Consider the following 16770-nt stretch of genomic DNA (forward strand, 5'->3'; position numbering starts at 1 on the left):
AATCCAGCTGGCGTGGCTCAGTGGTTGAGCGTCGACCTATGAACCAGGAGGTTGTAGTTCAATTCCCAGTCAGGGCACATGCCCGGGTTGTGGGCTCGATCCCCAGGGTGGGGCATGCAGGAGGCAGCCAATCAATGATTCTCTCTCATCACTGCTGTGTCTATCTCTTCCCCCCTCTCCCTTCCTCTCTGATATCAATAAAAGTATATAAAAAATATATTGAGTCAGCTCCTAGGATAATGGGTTTCCTAATGCTCCAATGGAAGCACCACGCTTCCAAGGGAATCTTCTTATAATGCTGGGCTTATGTAGGTCTTGCCCCTCCACACACACTGCCTCTCCACCAACTCCCTACGGCCCGGTCCACAGGAAGCCTGCCCCTCCCAATCCTACTCCAAGCTAGTCTCACACGGACTCCAGGCAAATCTCACACGGATTTTTTTTTTTTTTGCCTTAGACACAATGGTAAACACAGCTTTCTTTTAAAATAGTTCCCAACCATCATGCCTCTTGCTAGCCCCACTCATCCCCAAATCCAAGTTAGTGCCTCAGAATGCTGACTTCATACAAGAGAGGAAGGAAAATGATTGTGGGAGGAATGCAGTGGCAGGACTAGCAGAATCAAGTGAATAGGGGTCAGAGGGTAGAGACTTCTAATTAGAAAGAGAAAGCCTTGTAAAATATGCTAGAATTCTAAACATTCACTTGCTTCTCCCTTCCAAGGAAGGCAACTTTTGCTTGAAGGTAGTTCCAGGAATTAGGTGAAACAGGTTGATCGTGACCAAGCCACAAAACGGCAAGATGGTCTGTTTTTCACAATCCTCCCTCATACGTGTACCTTTCCCCACCCGGGATTACCCATAAGCAAAGCAACGAGGCATGCCCCTGGGAGCCCTGACACTGAAAGTCTCCATCAGTGTTGCCGGAGGGGAGGGGGCGGGGGCTGGTGAAAAAGGTGAAGGATTAAAAAGTACAAATTGGTAGTAGCAGCATAGTCACAGGGCTGTGAAGTACAACACAGGGAATGCAGTCAACAATGTGATAATATCTACGCATGGTGTTGAAAGGGCGAGGGCTATGCCCTCCCCTCCATCTTGCCTGTATCCTCCATATTGGGGCCACATGCGGCCTTCTTCCTGGAAGCCCAGGCCCCTGCTGGCCACGCCCGGGATTTTAAACTAACCAATGACAATCAAGGGAAGTGCGCGCCGTAGATATGACCACATCCTGTGTAACAAGACCCGGCTTGCGCCTGGCCAATCGGCAGGGCCCACAATCCCCTCGCTCCATCCCCCTATTAAAGCCGGTTTTTTCCCACGGGAGGGCACTCTGTTCTGGTCGCTGGGCCGGCCGGGAGCAGAGTCGGGTTGGCGCCCCCAATAAAAGGACCTTCTGCTTTTGCATCAAACTGGCTCCCAGTCTGGTCTTTGGGGATCATGGAATCTGGGCATAACAGTGTCGGGGGCACTGGAAATATCGGGGGCCACTTTGTAAAGTATATGATTGTCTAACCACTATGCTGTGCACCTGAAACTCAGACCCATAATATTTAAAGTAAACTGTAATTGCAAAACATTTTACACACGAAAAACTAATCTAGACCAGAGCGCAGCTGGCACTTACTGGTGGGGCCTGGAGAAGGCTGTGGCGCTCAGGGCCCCGGTCTCCGCCATCTCAAGAACTTGCTTCATTTCCAGCTTCTTGTACAAGGAAACGATGCTGGACCTCGGCAGGTTCTTTCTGATTAGGATTTTCCGTAAATATTTGTGATCAAACTTCTTAAACCTGAAAACAAAGCCAACCTTTGGAAATGTGTACTTTCTGTGCATGTTGTGTAACGATGTATTTTTCTTAAAACAAACTACTACTTAACTCAGTCTGAGAAACACCAGGACAGTGCCTGGAAGTCATAGCCGCTGAACACATTTAAAAAAATTATAATCATAGGATTAATGCATTTTTTAAAAAATAAAGGAAGAATCAACAAAACAAAAGGAAGGGACAAGCCGGGACAAAAAGGGTGCGTAAGGGGGAGCAGGGAGGCCAGCCTAGCTCAGCTCCAATTGTAAGAGAAGGAATGAGGGGTTGAGGCTTTTGAACCAGTGTTTCACTCTAATAGCTTAACAGTGGCAGCTGTACTGACAGTAATTCCGGCCTCTCCCACCCAGACCTGGTCAGTTTCCGTGGCCTGTGGCTGCAGTGGTTTTGCCCATTATGCTGAAGGTCACTTTCAAGCCTGCCGACTGAGGGGGAGGGGAAGTGCGGGGCGGGGAGAACCCACACACCTCGCAGGAGGAGTCGCTCCTGGCGGCCGGCTGTCATAGTGAACCCCTCGCAGGCTCATCAGACAGACCTGCACGTGTGTGTTGATGTGCGGAGCCGGCATTTGTTCGGAGTAGGAATGCTCGACACTTCCCATCACTTTATACTCAGAGGGAACTGGTCGGCCTGCTCCACCTGCTGCCATTCCACGGGGCTTCCAGGACGCGCCCGGGGGCCTTTCCTCCACGCCCTCCGCCGCCTCCTGGACACCAGCTGCCCTTTGACGGGGTCCCCCCGCCCTTCTCTTTCTTTCCTGCCACATGGAGATGGCTTCCCCGCTTCGTCCTCTGCGGTGACCTCGCCCACGCCCATGGCTTTGGCTACCAAACACTCTGACGACTCACAACCTTAACCTCTAGCCCCAATTTTCCTCTTAAACCTGAGACTAAATTCCAAAATGGGTGCCGAAATGCATTTGAGACATCTTACACAGATCCTATTATTTAATCCTAAACATGGCTCCCTGACATTGTTATCTCCCTCCATTCCGACCGGGAGTCTGAGAGTCCTATTTCCCCAGCTTCTTTTACGGCGGTCCCAGGCCCTTTGTCTTCTGGTCCCGCCTCTAGATTCCTTCTAGCTTTGTGCTCAGCTTCAGTGTAACCCTTGGAGGTTCCCATGCCATCAACATCCTTTCTAGAGAGTGAAACCCTGTCTCCTTACTTGTCTCGCACTTGGTAGTGGCTCCATTGCCCACACACATCTTCAATTCCCGCCTTCAAGTGATCCATCAGCTGCCAAACCAAATGCGAGAAAATGATTGGTGGTGAAAGGTTAACGCTAAAAGACACACAGGGCACGCTGGTGCTCCCGGGGCACAAAGGAGGCCTTAATTTCTTGGAGCTCAGCCTCCTCTCCCACTCTGTTCACGCCACTGAAACGTGTCATTCTTTTCATAGTGATTTAACTCCATTTCATGATTGAAAGACTGCAGAAAAAAGTTCATTAACAATGCATATAACTTGCAATGAAAACAGGTTACTTGCCATTTCCTTTGCATCATATTTTTCTAGGATGATCTAGGAAATATCTCATTATTGAAATCACATGGATATAAAGCCTAATAAATAATTACTTTTAATTTCATTGCAAAAGAAAAGATAATGATATTATCCAATTTATACAATTTCTAAAATATAATACTGCAAATATTTTATAATAACATATAATAATAAAATTTACCTATGCCCCTATTCTTTTATCTGACATTTTGTCTCAGCATTTACATTTCATCATCCAAGCCAGTTATACTACATTTGATTTATAAAAATTTTTCATAGGAATTTAGGGAAAAAGGATAATCTCAAAAATTTATAAATTAGTCTTGATATAATTTAAATTTGTGATCATTAAGATTTATACTAGCTTCTAAAATTTTTTGCAAAATAGATTAAAATATTAAATTAATTCTGAAATATTTAATGATGGATATTCTATTAATAATTATAACATTTTTGAGAAAAATAAATAAGAAAGAAATATCCAATTTCTATTGTCTTAACTACATAATCTCCAATTTCTCAAAATAATGAGCAGAGGGGATAAAGATAGAAACAAAAATTGTTAATTAGGTTAAAGCATTACTTATTTTAAAATAATCCTTATCCTCATCTATTGAATATTTTTAAATGACTTTGAAAATTTTGATTTGGGTTTTCTGAAATTTAATTTGCTTTATTTCCTCAGGTGACTTTGGCCGTGAAATTCAGGGCTGATTTGGAATGATTTCAGCAGTTTCTCCAGCTTTAGCATCGTGAATTCACAAGGATGAGAGAAACCTAAAAATTACCCGAGTAATCATCCCCTCAGAGCTCCGACCTCCTGTACAATATCTATGCCACATGTTCCCAATCATTTAAGCTTTGGGTGTGCCACGTAAGAAACAAGTCAGAGTGTTCTTTATTAACTGAGCCGAAGTCTCTTTCCCTATATCTTCCGTATATTCACTCTCATTTTTATTCCCTGGAGCCACATAGAATGACATCCCTTCACGATTGCATAGAACTTCAATAAAATAGAGGTAGAAGCCATGTTCAACTTCACTCTCCTCTCTGTCAGATGTGGATACTTTCACTGAACTCCACCACGGAGCCATCTGCTGAGGTAGTAGCAGCCTTCACCCCTTTCTAACCAAACGTCAGGAAGGGCAGGGGACCAGGTTCCACTGGAACAAGGACTTCAGCGCCAAGTAGGACAACTCTCCACATTAGCCACAGCGATAGTTTTCTGAAGTGTCAGGTTATCTAGGCAAGTCCCCAGTCATTATTAACACCCGTCTAGATATTGCAGTGAAGGCACTTTGTAGATATGATTCAAGTCCAGAACCAGCTACTCTAAGTAAAAGAGAGGACTCTAGAGAACGTGCATGGGCCTGATTTGATCAGTTGAAAGGCCTGAAGAGCAGAGCTGAGGTTGCCACTTGAGCACAGAAGCTATAGCGCATGCCCAGTATAATCATGGAAGTCTTTACTATGGAAGAGGAAGGCAGAAGAGTTAGTATTGGAGTGACAAGCAGTTTCCCAGCTTTAGAACTTAATGACCTATTTATAGATTTTGGACATGTCTAGCCAGTCCCCACAATAGACAAGCCAATTCCTTGTAACAAAGGTCTTAATATATATCTCCTAGTGGTTCTGCTTTTCTCCTCAGAAACACTGCCAGCTTGGACCAGAAGAGAGAGAGGGAAGACAAAATAAAGAAGGCTTTGAGATCCCCGAAACTCTACAGGCAAGAAACAGGCTGATCAAATTAATGAGCTCCAAACAGGCCACCTTGGATGTAAAAAGGAGTATGACTCAGAGGGTGGAGTTTAAAACCAAGAAGGTGGAACAAAGAGTCACAGAAGATTGTTCTCAGGCTTTGAAACCAAATAGTTTTCCCAGGTGAACTGAGAAATATGCTTGGGCTGGATGACTCCTTTTGTCCTTTCATCTCTCCTCCCTTTTGAAAGTGAATATCTATAGCTGCTGCTGATGACTTTCCTACCAGTGTGTTTTGGAAGCAGATAACTTATTTCTTGAGTGTCACAGGTTCAGAACTGGAGAGGAGCTTGGCCTCAGGAAGGGTTATACCCAGGGCCCCATCCGTGCCTCATTTAGATGACTGAGATGATCATCTTTGGGACTTTTGAACTGATAAGATTTAGGTGAGATTTTTGGTCTTTGAGTTAAAATAATGTATTGAAACGTTTAGGATGTTGGGATAGAGCTAATGTATTTTGCATGTGGAAGAGACATGAACCTTTGTGGTAGGCAGAATAATGGTCTCCAAAGATGTCAGTGTCCCAATGCCCAGAGCCTGTGAACATATTAATACATATGCAAAGATGAATTAAGAGCAGATGGACTTAGGGTTGCCAGTAAGCTGACTTTAAGATGGAATATCCTAAATTACCCACATGGCCCAATATAATCATAAAAGTCTTCAGTATGGAAGAGGAAGGCAGAAGAGTCAGTATTGGAGTGACACAGCATGAGAAAGACCTGCCCGGCCACCACTAGCTACGAAGAGGACGGGGTCCAGGGAGCCAACGAATGCCAGCAGCTTCTAGAAGCTGGACAAGGCAAGGAAATAGATTCTTCTCTAAAACCTCCAGAAAGTAATGCAGCCCTACCACATCTTGATTTTAGCCCATCGAGAGCCATTTTGAATTTCTGACTTCCAGAAATAGAAACTTTGTGTTTTTTAAACCACTGAGTTTGTAGTTATTTCTCACAGTAGCAATAAGGAGTTGGTACAGCCACTCTTGGTGGAGCTGGGGAGGAAAGAGGCTCTGTCCAGGGATGTGCACACATGTTTCATCAAAGCCCTAGGTCACTCCCAGAGGCGGCAAGCAGAACGCATTTTACTAACTTACTAATTATGACAGAATTAACTTACACGGATGTGAAGCTCTTCATTGATGGATTCTTTTTTATTGGTTTTTTTAACATCCAGATATCTGACCAGAGGGCCAATTGTGATTCCCTAGAGCATAGTAACAAAATAAAGGGGTTTATTGTAGTGAAGATTGTCATAATAGAGAACAAGTCTATTAATGAAGGTACTAGAACTTCCAATTTTTATGTCTTTGTTTTTTTTACTAGCTTCTATTGGCTAAATGCTTCTCTCTTTAGTTATTATTTAATTCGTTTAAATTATGTAAAAAATAGGCATTATGTCAATATTTTTAAAGCAGGAGTTTAGTTTCCTCCCTTAAAATAACCTCTTCATAGTTTGCTAAAAAGTAGTGCAAGCTAAAATAAAAATCTGTGCTATTAAGTAATAATTGGAATCTCATTTTTAGCAACACACTGAACAGATAATTCACCTGTTACCAAGGAATATTTTGATGAATGTTTTACTGGTTAAAAACCAACATATTTTAGAGGTTGAAGGATACCACAAACATGATCTAGAAATATTTGGGAAATTAGTTTGGATATATTATCTAATTTCTAAAAATAATAAAAAGAAGATATAGAGATAGAAAATCATGTCTGAGAATCAAATAAAGTGTACCTTTTTGGTATAGCAATTTAATGCATAATCCTGAAAGAATCTACTTCTTTCAAATAAGAATAAAATCTACCAACCTGAATAAACACAGTAAAATATATAACTACTAAAGTAGCCGTGACAAACATTTTCTTCCTAGGGAAAAGAGACAGAGGCAGCAGAAACGCCAGCGAAAAGCTGCCAGCTCCTCGAACGCCGCTGTAGAAAATGATGCACTGGTCCTTGATGGAGAAGGGGAAGGTCCGGAACCGGTTACTGACATAGAAGAGAGCAAACACGCCTGGAGAGGGGAGATATGTGTAGAGCAGAGGGTCGTGAGTAACTGGAGGTACAATGCTAGAGAGCCACGGCGTGTGCGGTGCCTTCAAAGCTGGCATCCTCATTGCTTCTCCCCGTGACGCCCGTCCCAAACAGCAGCGCTCCCGAGAGCCCTCTGTGAGTGTGTGTAGGTAAAGTCATAACATTTTGACACTTTTTGTTATGAGACATGGCATAGACTTTCTAATCTATACTCATAGTTTTGCTCTGCCTTTCAAAACAAGATAAAGCCAGAGTATTGTCTGGGGAATAAAACATTTCTATCATCTCATGTTCTCACTGAGTAACCAAAGAAGGTGTGTAATTTTCAGTGTAAGAGGAGCCTCCTTCTCTGTGACTATGGTCTCTTCAGGGGAAGCAAATCTTTTGTGGTTGGTTTGGTTCTTCTTGAGATTCTATGCAAACAAAAGAGGATGTTGGCAAGAATTCAAGAGGAGGGCTTCTTGCTGTAAGCGGAGGGTGAAGGGCAGGAGAGCTTATTTAAAACAGAGGTACTTTCTACCACATTGATTTTCCATCTCCAACAGGTGACCCACGTGACCTACTGCCATCAGTGCAGTGGCTCCTGGTGGGAGAGGCCCCTTCACTAACACTCCAGCTCTCAGCATCGTCATGTGACTTCTAATCACCAGACTTCATGGCACCCAACCTTGATTACAGGCATATTGATAGCTCAAGGCAGTTACATTCACTTCGCTTCCCTTCCTGTTGTTTGTCCTGGCTCCCCATATACTTAAGAATCATGAGACCTCGGGCAAGGCTCTTAACTGTGTCATGTCCTCGATGTCGCATCTGCTTAAGGAAGGTACTGATTGTATTTCCAGCAGAAGGGGGATGTAGGTTGAGTTAATTTCATAGCTGTAAGTAATGTACCTCCATGCGTGTGAACTAGTATAAGCTGCCATGAGCTAGGCTAGGGGGGAGGGGGAAGAATGGCTCTGCCCTCACTGGGATGTGGACAAGTCAGAGGTCAGGGAGTCGGCTGGGTGGTTGCCAAGGTCAGAGGTCAGGGAGTCGGCTGGGTGGTTGCCAAGGTCAGAGGTCATGGAGTTGGCTGGGTGGTTGCCAAGGTCAGAGGTCGGGGAGTCGGCTGGGTGGTCGCCAAGGTCAGAGGTCAGGGAGTCAGCTGGTGGTCGCCAAGGTCAGAGGTTGGGGAGTCGGCTGGGTGGTCGCCAAGGTCAGAGGTGTTGAAGGAGCCCCAGTGCCAACACCCTAGATGGTTTCTATTGCTGGCTGGGCTGGAGCACTATCATGTAACTTCTCTCCTGTTAGCTTTACTGACGCTGCGTTCCTACAGCATTAACACTGACAGGGCACTTGGAAACTTGTCCACACCCACAGTTTGTGGTTGAGGAGGAATATTTTGAGTAGTTAAATATCTGTCCAAAGTCGAATAGCAGGTTAGTAATAGTGCCAAGATTTGATGTGGATTATAAATTTCTATCAGTTTCCTTAAAGTTTTTCCTCCTAAGACACATATATTCAGAGTAAGTTTTATGAATATTTTAATATTCTTCATTCTTATTCTTTTCAAGATCCTAAAACCTATCCTAAATTAATTTAATGCTTAATAAGTTCTCAGCCACTTCTCCTAACTTTTCTTTGAGTAATTGGCTTGACAATATTGATCAAAATCATTTTAAAATGCTTTAAATATTAGTCAAATCACTTTAAAATATAATTGCTTCTAGTCAAAAGTCAACACACACATTGTAGTTCAGTGCTTAATGTTTTTCTAGCTCCAGAAACATAAAGCAAAATCAATCAGCAGCCATTCGTCAAAACGTCTCACTTCCAGTCAGGCATGTTTTATAGAGGTGATGCAGTTGCATCATGTACAGAATTGTCTTTATTACTTAATACCAAGCACTGCTTATCAGTGAAGATTCCTGGTCCTCGATTCCTGTACATCACACTCACCCCTCAACGGAAAGCATCTATGTTATTTAGGAAAACATTTTTTTAGCAGTACTTGCCTCACATAGGTCACAATGTGTGACATCTCACTTTTCCTGTGACAAAAGTGTGAATGCCCTCAGCATGCAGCTCGAAGCTCGCAGCTCGCATCTATATCTGACTCAGGTGCAAGGGGGCACAGCAGCAGCAGTGGGAGCAGGGGAAAGGCACTGCTGTATTTAATGTGTGGATGTGAAATTCTCCCTTCAATTAAAAGAATACTGCTCCTTGCTCCGGGCAGAGCCTTATCAGCCACTGAGGACTTTGAACTGAGTGAAGGAGTAAACAGAGCATTTGGGCCACAAGGTGCCCATGCTCCCTGAACCAGTAGAACCGGTTGGCAGCACCTCACACTATGCTATGCTCGGGCACTGCAGGGCAGGGGACACTGAGAAGCCACAGGCGGGGCTGCCCTTACTGATGGCTCTCCAGACCAGGCAGAAGGCCAGCGTGAAGCCCACGAAGGCCCAGTTCCACTCGTGGTTCTTCCCCACGGTGGACACGCCCATGAAGATGAAGATCAGGGTCTCGCTGACACTGCTCAGCATCTTCATGAAGTACTTGATGGTCGTGTAGGACGTCTGGGACACGTTCTCTTCCACATACTTTTTCATGGTCACTGCACAGGCCGTGATGCTGCAGGAGGAACTGAGTCTCAGAGAGAAGCAGAAGGCTTGCCCTCCCCGCAAACCCACCTTATTGCTGATGCCACAGACACACAAATCCCATATTTACCCCGAGAAAACATCGCCTCCTCTCTCTGGCTGCAGCCTGCCCACAGATTCTCTTTCTGCCTCTTCGCCCCCCGGGGGTTTGCGGGACTTGAAGGTGGTGGGGAGGAGGGCGCCAGGGCCTTCCCTCAACACAATGGCAGGCAGTTCACGCCACACCGGGAGCCCAGCTCTTTCCATCTTGCCCGCCCTCCCAAGAGCTCTGCCAACTGCTCACTCTCTACTTCACTCTGCTTTCCAACCCAAGTAAACCCACGGCGGTTCCCTGGGAAGTCATTCAACACGCTCCCCAGTGCCTCCCCCTGAGCAGCATTTCTTACAATAATTTAATGAGAAATCGTTCATTTAAAATGTTCCTGGTCTAGATCCACTTAGGAAGGGTGTGGGTGGAGAGAACTTTGCCTTGTCTTAGTAGTTCTGATCATTTTTAAGGTGGAAAATAGGAGTTCCTAGCTTTTACACTATTATATTTAATTAAAGTAGTTATCTCTGTACAATAAAATTAACTATTTCTGCCCAAGCAGCTTCATATGAGAATAATGTCAGAGAGAAAACAACATGACCAGGTCTAAGGGCCAAGTTGAGAAGCCTCATTCCAAGACCTACACAAGAATAAATATTTACAAAATGTTTTTCACTAAGAAAAAAGGGACCTGGATTTCTAGTCTTGTCCCATCTACCTGGTTTCACTCTACCCTGAAGGCCCTGGAGCTGCGATGTGGTTTGAAGGAAATGCAGAAGGCAGTCCGCATGGCGTGCTTCCCCTTAACTTGAAGAGTGAATTTTTCAAAGAAAAAAATGTACTGTCTCCCAGACTTTGTCAGCAGCAGCTTTTCTGATTATGTTTAAGTGACCTTATACTTGCTGTGCTCACTCAGGCGGTCACGAGAGGAGAGCAAACACAAATGCTGGAGAGTGTTTGGCAAGGACCTGCGTCAGGTCTTACATGTGTCTGATAAACCCGAATCCTGCCACACCTCTGAGAATTAGCATCAGTAGCCCAGCCTTCACCGGAGGCTGGTCCATAGGACGTGGGCCTAGATGCTCTTTTATTGCTATGAGAGTTGGTCCTTAGTTTGTACTCACGCCAGGATGCCAGAGAGGTAGAGGGTCTCAGCAGATAAGTAAGACAAATAGCTGAACATGAAGACGATGAGCGGTTCAATTGCAGAGATATTCTGAGTGAAACGTGTGATAAACGCAGAAACGAATCCAAAAACAATGCCGAAAAAGACTCCCCCAACCCCCACAATGATGAATCGGGCACATCCAGCCAAAATGTCGACAGGCTCTATGCTTTCGAACTTGTGCATCTTTGTGAAGGCGATTAGTATATTGTATAAGACCTGGGCAAACAGAGAATCAAGGAGAGAAAAGAAACATGAATTAGAGATGAGCACTGTTTCACACACAGATTCTTAACTTCGTGTCAAGTTAAATAATTCACAACAAAAATGACATGACAATTAAGATTAACACAGCTGCTTAACTTTAAATGTATTCCAGCTAATTTACATGCATTCAGTTTTTCTGAATAAGTGTCATATTCACAGCTTTCAAGTACTGAGCCCCTATTTCTTGCTCGGCTCCCTGTCATTACCAGTTTATCTCCTCTCAGCTCCAAATGCGCCCTTCAATATGGGCTCTACAACCAACAGTGAAACTCCTATAAGCATTTCTTCTTTAACGTGAGCACCATGTGGCGGTATCTCAGCGGAGGGACATGGAGGAGGAAGGGGCTTCCCCAACATCGTCATGGCCTGGGAGGGGTCAGCGTGCGGAAAGGAGGAATTCGCGTGGATCCTGCCAGAGCCACAGGCCCTGAAAGTGGTCCCTCTGCAACTTCACATCGTTCTCCCGGTGATCCCTGGGGAAAGCCCAGCAGGCCTGTGTGCTCCTTCCCCTCCCGAGAACAGGATCCCCTGCAGGTCCGTGCTCCGCGCACGCTCCTGGCCGCCCCCGGAGGTGGTCTATCATCTGCCCAGCAAGCAACCCCACACCAGCTCCAGCCCGGCTAACCCGCAGCTTCTCGGGGCCCAGTGCCCCATCCACGCCTGGTCCAGAGAGACCAAAACCCCTTCTAACTCCCCTGTCCTTCTTTGCAGACCATCTCTCAGCCCGAGGCTACCACAGGGAGTCCCTTATAGCTTATAGGTTTTCCTTTAATGTGGTTAATGTATTTTTTAAAAATATTCATTGAATTTATTGGGGTGACATTGGTTAATAAAATTATATAGGCTTCATGTGTACAGTTCTACAGTATGTTGTATACTGTGCTGTGTGCCCACCGTCCACAGTCAAGTCTCCTTCCGTCACCATTTATCCCCCTTTTCCCTCTTCTACCTCCCCTCACCTTGCCCCTCTGCTAACCACCATGCTGCTGCCTGTGTCTCTGAGATGTTTTTTTCCTTAATCCTTTCACCTTTTTCACAAGCTCCCCACCCCCCTCCCTTCTAACAGGTGTCAGCTGCTGTCTGTCTCTATGAGTCTGTTTCTATTTTGCTTGTTAGTTTACTTTGTTCATTAGTGTTCACATATGCTGTTTAGCCTACTTGTGGTTTCTCTTTCCTGATTGGACCCCACTGGCTACACTTTCTCACTGATTTCCACACCCCAAAAAATCCCTAGCCTATGTGATGCCTACTCCCAAGGCTTCTCCATTTCTCTACTTAGTTCACATTTCTGTGAAGTTGCAGCCATGCCACTGGCGAGTCCAGAACTGGCATTGAACCTCTGTGGAGAGGCCGCTCTGAGGCAGGGAGAAGTGCCGCAGGAGCTCTGAGAGGGAAGGCCGGGCCCAGAGCCCTGGGCTCAGAGCTCACCCTGCAGCCTTTGCTTCTTATTCCACAGCAAAGACAACAATCAGATGGGGCAGAGGCTAAACCTCCAGGAAATGGGTCAATGATCTGTTTACGTATCAACCCTATATTTCAAACTGGTATAATGTTGGTCTGCTTTATTTCAGCAAAATGAAGCCACGTTTTAAGAAAAAGAAATTGTGACAAATCCAAAAGACATTTAGTGGTTGTATCCCAACTCTGTCAGTTTGTTTAGTCCAATTCCACTTTTTGCCTGACCTCAGAGCAACCCACACACGGGTCTGGAAGCCCTGGGTGCTGTGCTCTCATTCCAGTGAGCTAAGCCACGCGGAGGAGCCAGACACTTCCACAGACCTGGCAAGGCGGGTCTGAACGCACCCAGGTGGGGCCTGGGAATTTATTTGACTCTCAAACTCAGAGAAAACTCAGGGAATTCAATTGAGACTCAAAGATTTGCATGTTGTTGCCACACACAAACTCCTTTGCATAGCTCTCCAGGTTAGAAGCAGCCACCCAGTCTGCTCCAAGGGCCTGGGAAAGCCATTCAGGTCAGCTCATCCCTGGATGCCAAGGTTCCTGCCCGGAAGATGCCACAGAAGTTTAGGAAGTGAAAGTAGTGCATCCAACACACAGAACACATTTATGGACACAATGCGTATTGACTACTTGCAAACCAATTCTCACCTTTCAGATCACCAGACTCTGGATGTCATAGTTGTAAACATTTTCTTTGGACTCATTTTGACTCACAGTAATGTGCATATATTTTCACACAGTGGAGGGTGAAATAGCCAAGGCTAAATCTCAAACAAGTCCACAGCATGAATGGAACCCAGATTATTGACCCTCTTCACTTGGTGTGGGGTGTGATATGGTGATGTAATCCTATATAATAAAGAGGTAATATGCAAATTGACCATCATGCCCTCACAAAGATGGCTGCCTATGACCAGGCCGGCAGGGGGGTTAGTGAGGGACAACCAAGTGACTGAGCAGCAGGCTGGGGTGACCAGGCCGGCAGGGGGGAGCAGTTGGGGGTGATCAGGCTGGCACGCAGAGGCAGCGAGGGGTGATCAGGCCAGCAGGGGGGGCAGTTAGGGGTGACCAGGCAGGCAGACAGGTGAGCAATTAGGAGCCAGCAGTCCAGGATTGTGAGAGGGATGTCTGACTGCCAGTTTAGGGCCGATCCCCAGGATTGGAGAGGGTTCAGGCTGGGCTGAGACCATCCCCCACCCCCCATGCATGAATTTCATGCACCGGGCCGCTAGTAAGATATATACACTTAGTGGCCAGATTATTATGACCACCTGATGTTTGTAGGCCAATTAGCCATACAGTGCATCGTATGGGATATGGAAGCTGAAGGCCTGTTCGAACACCTTTGCTGTCTGCAGTTACCAAGATAAAATGTCTCCAATTCACACAGGAACACAAAGATTGGACAGTCAAGCATTGGAAAAAAATCGTGTGGTCTGATGAATCACGTTTCTAGTTGCATCATGCAGATGGAAGAGTGAGAATTTGGCAGAAACAGCATGAAAGCATGCACCCTGCATGCATGAGTACAACCCTTCAAGCTGGTGGGGGCAGTGTTATGGTTTGGAGCATGTTTTCCTGGCATGATTTGGGCCCTTTAATTTGTGTGGAACAACGTCTGAATAGCACAACATACCTAAGTATCGTTGCTGATCACGTTCATCCTATCATGTTGATGGCGTACCCCAATGGAGATGGCTTCTTCCAACAAGACAATGCGCCATGCCATGGTGCTCGTATTGTGCAGGAGTGGTTTCAAGAACATGAGGGAGATTTACCTTGCTTAGGTGGCCCCCACCATCACCAGATCTCAATCCAATTGAGCATTTGTGGGACGAAGTTAAAAGAGCCATCAGGCAGCTAGTTCCACAACCATCAAATCTCACAGAACTGGACAGTGCTATTCATCAGGCACGGTGTCAGATTCCTCGCATCACCTTTCAATATCTCGTGGAGTCAATGCCAAGAAGAATCGCCGCAGTACTGAAGGCAAAAGGTGGCCCAACGAAGTACTGATGGGTGGTCATAATAATCTGGCCACTCAGTGTATGTGTATATGTATATATATGTGTATAACACATAAAGGATGTAGCAAAAGTAGGTACAACTGTAAGCCTCTTTTGCCGTACCCTATATATATGTTTTGTCTTTGTCTCCTGATACAGACACAAAAGCAGTTTACTTCCTATTACTGGTTTGTTTTTATATAAAGGATTCAACTCAGAAACAGCCTGAGGTATCAGGCAAAGGGTAGGGGAGGGCACAGAGCTTCCCTCCCTCCCCTACCACACTGCTCCTCCCCCCCGCCCCTAAAAGCCAACCTTGGAATTTGTTCTTTAAAAAAAAAATTCCCATCTAATGATATGTTTTCCATTGATTTTAGAGAGAGGAAGAGAGAGAGAAAAAACATTGATTAGTTCCTCCTGTATGAGACTCAACGAGGGATCCAACCCGAAACCTGTGTATGAGCCCCAACTGGGAATGGGATCCCCACCTTTCAGTATAGTGACAACACTCCGACCAAGGAGCACCGGCCAGACGCAGCTGTGATTTCCTGAGTGACAGGTGAGAGGACCTGTTGCTATCCATAACGAGCTCTTTTCAATCTTACCTATGCTTATGCTAATGAGGAGACTGGGGCCCAAGATAGCTTCAGGATGGGGGCTGGTTGCCAGAGTACCCAGTTACATGATTTAGAAGGATGTGAATTTTGATCCCTCCCCCGCCCCCTACCCCTTACCTCCAGGTAAGAGATGAGCTGAAGATTAGATCAATAACCAATAGCCAATGATTTAATCAATTATGACTATGTAATAACACTTCATCAAAAACCCTGAAAGAGGGGGTTCAGAAAACTTACAGGTGCTGCTGGGAGAGTCCTGTGACAGGAGAGGGCATGGGAGCTCTGCACCCTCCCCATCCTTCCTCCTGTGCACCCCAGGCTGTTCCTGAGTCGAATCTTTTATTTAAAAAAACAAACAAAACAGTAATAGGAAGTAAACTGCTTTTTTGAGTCCTGTTAGCTGTTCTAGCAAATTATCAAACCTGAGGAGGGGACTGTGGGAACCCCCATTTTATAGCCAGTCTTTTAGATGCATGGGTGGCCCAGACTTATGGTTGGTGTCTGATGTGGAGGCAGCATGTGCACCTGAGAATTTAGTGCAGGATGCCTGTCTAACTCCAGGCAATGACTGTCAGGATTGACTTGAATCTGAGGGCACCACGTTGGTGTCTGGAGAATTGGAGGTTGGCTGATGTGGGGGAAAACACCCACACATTTGGTGTCAGAAATGGTGTTGTGAACAACAAACAGTTCAGAGGAGGTGTCTCAGGAAATGGTCCTTTTGTGTTAGAGAGAGGAAGAGAGAGAGAGAGAAACATTGTTTTTCTATTTATATAAAACCTATAGCTAACCTTAGAGTAGGCAAAAGACTCTACTCCCAGCACTCGGTGGGGAAAGTGTGACCTCAGCTTCCCCATAACACCCAGACCCTGGGCATTTCCTGGCTTGGAGCGCGGGAGCACCGTTTGTTGTGATGGTCTCTTGTTCTCAGTCCCGAGATGTCTTCACAGCCACAGAGATGAAACGAGTGTCTTGGTATTTATAACAAACCCCTTTCCACCACACAGGTTTATGTTAATAATGTAACTCTTTGAAAGCATCTAAGAATGAGGACTTGTTTCCAGGGGAAGCAACCAGAAATAGAGAGTTGAACATTTCAGCTCCACCCCTAGTTTCCTATGAGGGAAGAAGGGCTAGAAGTGGATTCAATCACCAATGGCCAATGGTTTAATCAATGAAGCCCATGCAATGAAATCTTCATAAAAACTCAACATGACTAAGCTGACAAAGCTTCCAGGTTGGTGAACATGTGGAAATTGGGGTGGGGGGTCATGGCATGTTCGGAGAGGACATGGGTGCTCCGTGTCCTTTCCCCATACCTTCTCCATGCCTTTCATCCGTCTCTTCCTGAGTTCTATCTTTTTATAATAAACTGGTGATCTAGTAGGTATAATGTTTCTCTGAGTTATGTGACCTGCTCTAGCATATCACTCAGACCAAGTAGGAGGCTGTTGGAACTACAATCTAC

The 16770-nt window shown here is 45.4% G+C and overlaps 1 protein-coding gene across 1 annotated transcript in view; it reads right to left on the reverse strand.

The window, feature by feature from the left end:
• SLC9A4 (solute carrier family 9 member A4) overlaps window positions 1-16770 on the reverse strand; it is a 66028-nt gene that overhangs the window by 30176 nt on the left and 19082 nt on the right. Inside the window, exons 2-8 of the mRNA XM_014467999.2 lie at window positions 11844-11878; window positions 10911-11170; window positions 9512-9729; window positions 6897-7099; window positions 6202-6288; window positions 2986-3056; window positions 1624-1785 (exon numbers count right to left, since the gene is read on the reverse strand). Coding sequence (XP_014323485.2) covers window positions 1624-1785; window positions 2986-3056; window positions 6202-6288; window positions 6897-7099; window positions 9512-9729; window positions 10911-11170; window positions 11844-11878 — 1036 coding nt within the window. The remainder of the gene's footprint in view (window positions 1-1623; window positions 1786-2985; window positions 3057-6201; window positions 6289-6896; window positions 7100-9511; window positions 9730-10910; window positions 11171-11843; window positions 11879-16770) is intronic.

This window comes from Myotis lucifugus, unplaced genomic scaffold, assembly GCF_000147115.1.
Source record: "Myotis lucifugus unplaced genomic scaffold, Myoluc2.0 scaffold_422, whole genome shotgun sequence".
Classification (NCBI taxonomy): Eukaryota; Metazoa; Chordata; class Mammalia; order Chiroptera; family Vespertilionidae; genus Myotis; species Myotis lucifugus.